The 8,101-nt window shown below is 43.5% G+C and overlaps 1 protein-coding gene across 2 annotated transcripts in view; it reads left to right on the top strand.

Moving 5' to 3' along the window:
- Positions 1–8,101, top strand: part of CPSF7 (cleavage and polyadenylation specific factor 7) — a 21,659-nt gene that overhangs the window by 6,084 nt on the left and 7,474 nt on the right. For both annotated transcript variants that reach the window (XM_018565186.1, XM_018565185.1), the window contains exons 3-4: positions 646–749; positions 6,994–7,139. In XM_018565186.1, the coding sequence (XP_018420688.1) occupies positions 646–749; positions 6,994–7,139 (250 nt within the window). The remainder of the gene's footprint in view (positions 1–645; positions 750–6,993; positions 7,140–8,101) is intronic.

Here is an 8,101-nt window from a genome sequence, read left to right as displayed (position 1 = left end):
GGGGGGGGGGCGGCCCCTTCTTCGGGACGCAGAAGCGATCTGGCGACAGGTAAGTCGCCAGGATCGCTTCTGTTGTAAAGCCGACAGTCGGCTCTACAAGTTTAAACAGTCCCGGCGGCAAAAGTCGCCGGGAGTCTGTTTAAACAGCCCCGATGCTGGCGACGTACACTGTACGTCGTCAGTCACGAAGGGGTTAATTGGCTCCTGTCTAAATTGACACTTATATGTATGCCTGTGAGATAGAGACCTTAGATTGTTGGGGCAACTTGAGTCCCGCAACTATGTAAAGTGTTGCATACATTTTCGGCGCTATAGAAATACTTGTAATAAATAACTATATTAATACTACCAGTAGGTGATTTGTATCAAATTAAGCAGACCTTATATTTTACTGCAAGATCAGCTTTAATGTGTATCCTGCTTGCTGACCTTTATGACAACATCCCACAGCATCCAGTTACATTCAAGCTGCCCTCCTCCAATTCTCATTTTCTAGTTATGATTTGAATCTTCTTGCAATGGAGCACCACAGACAGTTCTTTTTTTGAGAACCTTCAGTATATAAGTGTCTTTGTATATTTAGACTTTGCCTTTTAAACTGCTGCTTCTGGTTTAATCCATTCCTTTTGTACTTTGATTTATTAGTGGACCACAGATCAGCAGCTCATCGCTGCCATCCGCTCCCTTGGTATCCGTGACCCTATTGAAGTGAAATTTGCAGAGAACCGTGCAAATGGCCAGTCCAAAGGGTGAGAAGGGAACATCGTTTAGATGAAACATTTTCGCAAATAGTTTTTTTTTAAAAAGGGACATTTTGTAACATTCACAAATACGTTTATATATGTTATACCTTGTGGTGTTAAGGGTCATTTTGTTTGAAGAAAAAAAAAAGAATCCTGCCCGGGAGCAGTACACACAAGGTCATTACTGTTGCCATAATTTGCCAAAAACCCCCGCTGTATGCTTCTTTGATTAAGGGGCACCTTTATACTATACAGTGGATATCGATATCTGCTCTCCTTTACACTCTGTGGGGTTACTCCATACTGTGGTCTCACTTTGTGGCCCATTCCTAAAATGCAGGTTGTGGTATTGTGACTTAACAGAGTAAAGAGAACTCCATCATTGGAGAACTGGTCACCTGACCAGGATCTCGTCCTGTTTTTTTTTTTTTTTTTACTTTGTGTTATGCTCAGCCTTCATTAAGAGTTCCCTTAGTCAGTGGAGTGTAATTCACATTTGTAAAGCATACCACTGTGCTTTTTATAATCATACATGGTTTTTTTTAATTTTCTTTCTGTAAAGCAGTGGTATGGCCGCTGGAAGGCCATCCTTCTGGCTTATTCATTAACCTGTTTGTTTCTACTAGTGCTACATCATTATAAATGCAGTAAACCAGGGAAATGAGTAAACCAGTATTTGCACACATCCCAGGTTTATAGGGGCTCCCTGTTGTACTGGAACCAGGTTTTAAGAAACTAAACCTGATGCTCTCTTTCACACTCAGGGGTAGGTTACAAAGCTTTTTATTAGAACAGACTTCCTCAAAGAAACAACCTGTTTCCTTTTCTCTGAGCGGTTACTTTCAGTGACCCATGAGGCATTTTACATACTGTACAGTGTCCTACTGTGGAAATAAAGAAATTATTCCAGCTAGCTTTTTGACTATTAATGCAGGCATTACGCCTCACCCACTTACTGGCCAGCTGTTCATCAATATTGCATAGCCTTTAAAATCTTGTCCTGTATGTCCACCGAGAGCTGAAAAATCAGCAGTGTGGTGCACTGGTCACTTGGATTTAGCGGGCGTGTTTACATTCTGTCTTGTTCCAGCAGGAGTGGAATTTAGGATTTGCAGATGTACTGTAGATAACATTATTGGGGTGGGGGGAACGGGTGACATTTTAGTACAGGCAGTCCACAAGAACTAAGGTAAAAAGACAAAATAGTTGGGCAGTATTATGTATTTCCAGGGTCAGTCATCCATGAGGTCTTCTTGGGCAGCTAAGCATTTGACTTGGAACCATACATTAGATGGACATACAGTGCTCGAATTTTGGTCGAGTCCTGGTGCGTCAGCTGAAATTCAAACTGAGGGTGGCCTTGCCTTTGCTCAATGCAATTGACTTTTGTTAAAGGAGCTGGGAGGAAAAAAAATGTCGGCTGAACAGTGGCTGCATCCAATCCGCTATAGTCACTGTTGGGGGGTTTCTGACAGCTGCTTGTGCTGGCTGCTGGAATACAATAGTCTGGTTAGGGAGGACCCAGAGGTATTGTGTAGGTCAGCAGTGGAAACCACTGAGTCCTGTGGAATACGAAACAGATTGATACTCCCGAGTTTTCAGTTTCTCTGCTTTCTTCTTTTGCAGAAGGAGCTGAGTGTTTTTTCGACCTGACTTTTGCTTTAATTATGCAGCCCAGTTCAATATCTGCCACATTAGGCCTCATTCACACACAACGCAAGCAAAATTGTATATTGCGTCTATGAGGGTATATACGAGCGTATGTGCGTATATGCGTGCACTATTTGCATTCCCAGGATGCATCATTCCTAATTGAAACTTTAATGAACTGTACACACAAATACGTGCAAACATGCATATGCACGTAAAATAAGCTGCCCGGACGCATCTCGGTTCAATTCGTTTTTTGCGCCTATATACTCTACGCAAATATACGACTCCCTACGCGGCTATGTGTGTGGAGCCATTTATTTGCATGTGTTCCATATTGTACAATACGCACATACGTGCGTATACGCGTGTATATGCGCGCCAGTGTGAATGAGGCCGAAAAGTGACACTAAACTCGGGAGTTAAATCTTAAATATGCATTTAAGTACCTCAACTATTAAGAAAAATAAACCTGTACCTTATTTGTGTATCACTCAGCTGTAGAGCCTCAAATCATCTCTGAATTGGTGCTGACACTGTCCTTCCTTCTGGAGGGTGGCTACTTTTGTTCCCCATGGTCCCTGTGTGTGCTGTAAAGTAGCCACCACTCCAGACTGGCTTCCATGATGGACTACAATCTCAGATTTAATATACTAATTAGTATTGAAATTGTAGTCAATTATGGGAGTGAGTTTGGAGCGGTGACTACTTTACAACACACACGGGAACCATGGGGAACAAAAGTAGCCACCCTCCAGAAGGAAGGACAGTGTCAGCACCCATTCAGAGATGACTTGAGGATCTACAGCTGAGTGATATACAAATAAGACACATATTTGTTAATAATTAAGGTACTTGAATGCATTATAAAGATTTAAAGGAGAACTATGGGGTCAGTGTTTTTCCCCATAGTTCTCCTTAGGGTAACGGGAGGACACAAACTAGCGTCCTCCCGTTACCCTAAGCTCAGTATACCGCGAGCTACAGATCCCGGTATACTGAGACGCCGCAGCCGGAGCGGATCTCGACCTGGACGTCGGGATCCGCCCAGCTGCGTGAGTGACAGCTGGCTCTGCCTATCTAGAGGCAGAGCCAGCTGTACCCACCCAATCCGTTCTGCCAGTCAGCGCTGGCGGAGCAGAGGAAAACGCCCCTCCCCTGTCATGGCAGAGAGCTGTCACAGGATCGAGAGGTGAGCGAGCGCCGGTATGTGTTCGCTCACCTCCCGATTTACTGAGCCGACCTGTGACAGTCTCATTGTCACAGGTCGGCTAGAACTATGAAGGGAGTGGAAATCACTCATCTCATAGTTCTCCTTTAACTCCTAAGTTTAGTGTCACTTAAACTTTTAAAAGCTTGCAAGGCAGCATGTTTTTCCTGCTTAGTGCTCTAGTTTATCATTTCATGCATTTACAGTCCCAATTCCAGAAAAGTTGGGACGCTGTGTAAAATCTACATAAAAACAGAAAATAATGATTTGCAAATCTTATAAATCCATATTTTATTGATGGCAGCAACATGTCGCAAAGTTGGGACAGGGCACCAAAAAGCTGGCAAAGTAAGTGGTACTAACAAGGAAGAGCTGGAGGAACATTCTGCACCTAATTGGGTTACTTGGCAACAGGTCAGTAACATGATTGGGTTTAAAAATAGTGTTAGCGTGTCTGAGACGTAAAGATGGGCAGAGGTTCACCAATCTGAAATGTGCTGCGTCTAAAAATTGACGAACAATTTCAGAATAATGTTCCTCAATGTAAAATTCCAAAGACTTTAAATGTATCATCATCTACAACACATAATATCAAAAGAATCTGGAGAAATCTCTGTGGGCAAGGGACAAGGCTGAAACGCAATATTGGATTCTCATGATCCTCACACAGCACTGCATTAAAAACAGTCATGATTCTGTAATGGGCATCAAAGCATGGACTCAGGAATACTTCCAAAAATCACTGTCTGTGAACACAGTTCGCTGTGCCATCCAGAAAATGCAAGTAAAGTTCTATCATGCAAAGAAGCCATATCTGAACATGATCCAGAAACTTTGCTGTCTTCTCTGGGCCAAAGCTCACTTAAAATGGTCTGTCGCAAAGTGGAAAACTTTTTTGTGGTCAGACGAATCGAAATTTGATATTCTTTTTGGCAACCATGGGTGCCACGTCCTCCAGACTAAAGAGGAGAGGGTCCTTCCTGCTTGTTATCAGCGCTGAGCTTTAGCTAAAGCCTGATGAAGGAACACTGTGCGGTCCCGAAAGCGCTTGTTCATATGACAAAGAACTTCAATAAATGAAGGTTTTGCTATCCTAAAAGGACTGGTGTGCTGGTGACGTTTCTACAATTTGCTGATATTTGCGGCACCATCTGCAGTCACTGCGAGCAGCCCCCACTACGAGGGGCTTTTCGATAAGGAATGCAACAAGGATAGTATTTATTGTCGGATGATATGGGGGCGCATTAGAGCGTATGGAATGGGCAGCGTGCACATCTGGAAAGGCACCATCAATGCTGAAAGATATATCAGGTTTAGAGCAGCATATGCTCCCATCCAGACGATGTCTTTTTCGGGGAAGGTTCTGCATATTTCAGCAGGGCAGTGCTAAACCGCATACTGCATCTATGACAACAGAATGGGACAACAATCCTCTCCCAAAACTCCAGCAACTGGTCTTCTCAGTTCCCAGACGTTTACAGAGTGTTGTTGAATGAAGGAGGGATGCTACAACGTGATAAACATGGCTCTGTCCCAATGTTTTGCTGCCATCAATTGCAAAATGAGCTTATTTTTTTCTTAGAATGGTAAATTTTCTCAGTTTAAACATTGCATGTCTTTTCTATTGTAAATAAAATATGGCTTTATGAGATTTGCAGATCACTGCATTCTGTTTTTATGTAGATTGTACACAGCGCCCCAACTTTTTGTGGGGAATTAGGGTTGTATATAGTGCACCTTTAATCCCTTTTGTCTGTGATCTGGGATCCCTATCCTAACAAAGGATTGAGAAGACTCCTAAAAGCTAACAATCGGATTCAGACCTATCTTGGAAGTTTGAATGTATTTGGTGAGACGGAAAGCAAAGAGTAGAAGTTACGACGCACAGGCTTTGCAAAATCCCCCCCCTGCTTAGGGCCCATTCACACCACATCCAGGTCATCTCCAGACCCAAAATGCTTCCTAATGTATCCCTATGCTATTTCTGGCCCCTGTTCACACCAGCGCAGTCCGTTCCAGACCACAAAAATACTGCATGTCTCATTTTCTCTGGTCTGGAATGCACTGGACCAGATGCGGTCCGAAAAATGGTGTGAACCTGCCCTTACTCTGAGATGCTGTCTGGATCCTGGCTGCAATGGGTTACAGAGAACACAGATTAAAGGAGAACTATGGGGTCAGTGTTTTCCCCCATAGTTCTCCTAAGTGTCATGGAAGGACATAAACTAGCTTCCTCCCGTGACCCAAAGCTATCTTGCGGTATACTGAGACCGCTGCAACCAGGACGGATCCCGACATTACTGTCGCGATCCACCCAGCTGCGTGATTGACAGCTGCCTCTGCCTATCTAGAGGCAGAGCCAGCTGTACCCTCCCCCGTCCGTTCCGCCAGTCAGCGCTGGAGGATTGGACAGGGGAGGGGGGGGGAATCCCTGCAGGGAGCCGTGAGTGACAGTCAAATCACTCGCCTCATAGTTCTCCTTTAAGGTAAACTAGTGAATGTTTTGATTTTCAGCACAGTTGCATTGTTTGATGGATAACATTAGTGGTTCAGTTATTACTTTTTCAACAGCATTTTGGTAGTCTAGTAGTAGTCTTGCAGCGATTGGATATCGCGTGCCCTGGCACCCAGTAGGGGCAGGTAAGCCAGGGACATGTTGGGTGTGCATGTTGCTGAGAACATAGAAGTGATTGGGTGGCTAGCTTCCCATGCATGTGTAGATTTCTCTCGTTCAGCCAGTGGATGGATCAATCTGAATTACTACCGGCTATTGTACTCAGGCAGCCACTGGCACCAGCTGCCTCAATAGTCGAAAGGGTAGTGCATCTCATCTGATAGGTCACTGTTCAGCAGACAATTTTCCACCTGGATTTTTATATTTCGAAATCAGTTTGTCAAGCCGAGTGTAGCCATCAGGGCCACCCATGGTTTGAATTTCGGCTAAAATTTTAGTCATGTAAGGCTAGCTCTAGTTTCTAAGCAAAGATTTCTTGCCAGAGAAACTATACCTAGGTACAACTGGATATTTTAAATTTAGGATTCCAGTTTGACATGGAGGTTTAATTGAAGTGTTTTCATTTTTGTGTTTAGTTGTACTTTATGGCAGTTGAACACATGGGGAGCAATGTTCCTTTATCCTCCATTCTCAATCAGGAATCTCTGAATAGCGTACCCATAGCCAAAGAGGAGAGCAAATGGAAAGCCTTTCTCCTGCCTTTCCATCGGTCTGGAGGCCGCACAGAAATTCTAAGTTCTTAAGTCCGTTTGAGGTATGAAAACGAGAACATATACGTTTGTGAATGTTACCAAATGCTTTTCATATAGAAAAATAAGCTATTGTGATGTTATTGTTCAAGTGTTGGTGCTATTTAAATATTTTCTCCCACTCAGGTATGCAGAAGTGGTGGTTTCTTCAGAAACATCTGCAATCCAGATTTTGGAACAGTTGCCTCTCAAAAAGATAAATGGGGAGAAGCCTGATGTTCGGCCGGCAAACCGCCAGAGCCTTTCCTTCTTTGAAGATTTGGCACGAAAGAGTAAGAGCCTTGTGGAATAGTTAGCTTTGTTAATACTACAGGTTAGCTGGGAAGAGAAACTCTCAAGTGTAAACAGAACAAGAGTAGGGGGTGGTATATAACCTTCACCCCCATATGTGGTCCCAATTTCCTTACCCCTTTGTAAGTCTTGGCCTGTTCTGGGATCTGCAGCCAGCTTCTGTGGTTCATTTATACAGTCGTGGCACATGTACTCCGGGTTTAATTCTGGTAGGAACAGTGAGTATGTGTGTTTTATAATTGATTAATCCAGTTTAAGGTATACACCAGAACTACAGCAGTTCACAAAGGTGTAGAAGACAGTTGTTTCTTATCTGTTCCTATTTACAAGGCATATCATTATTGTAACTTGTCACATACAAGGAGGACTAGAGGCATATGTAGAGGATGTGCCTGCTTTTGTTTGTTTTTAGTGCTCTTCAATGGTTGCCACCTTTCCTTCCCTTGTGGAATATATTATAACTCATTGTTGCACCTATTACTAGTTTTGTGGTGATCTTGCTGTTGTGAACCTCAATGATTTATAGAGGAACAATCAGAAGAATTATAGAATCAGACAGTGCAATACAGGGTGCATATGCAAATGTATGCCCACACAGGGTACATATGCAAATGTAAACCCTGACAGTTCAATATTCAAACGAAATCCATCGCATCCTGAACAAATGAAAACCCTTTGGAGTTGGGTGGGTGCAAAGAGTGACTACGGATGCCTCCGTGCATCAATAAATGAATGTAGTCACTAAGTCACTGTGCGAGTGACCTTTTCTACATTCATGTATATCCTGACAGCCGCATCCCTGGTAGTACAGATGTTTCGATCTTGCATGGGCTGAGGGATGACAGGTCCTTTGGACCCGTAGAATTTTTGATTTGCTGTCCATGAGTCGTGGTTGCGCTGGGAAGATAATACGCACCATTAGCATATGCATGGCCATGCCGTG

This window comes from Nanorana parkeri, unplaced genomic scaffold (genome assembly GCF_000935625.1).
Source record: "Nanorana parkeri isolate BGI_ZX_2015 unplaced genomic scaffold, ASM93562v1 scaffold820, whole genome shotgun sequence".
NCBI classification, from domain to species: domain Eukaryota; kingdom Metazoa; phylum Chordata; class Amphibia; order Anura; family Dicroglossidae; genus Nanorana; species Nanorana parkeri.
Note: the sequence above shows the minus strand (reverse complement) of the source record. Positions and strands in the feature narration are given on the sequence as shown.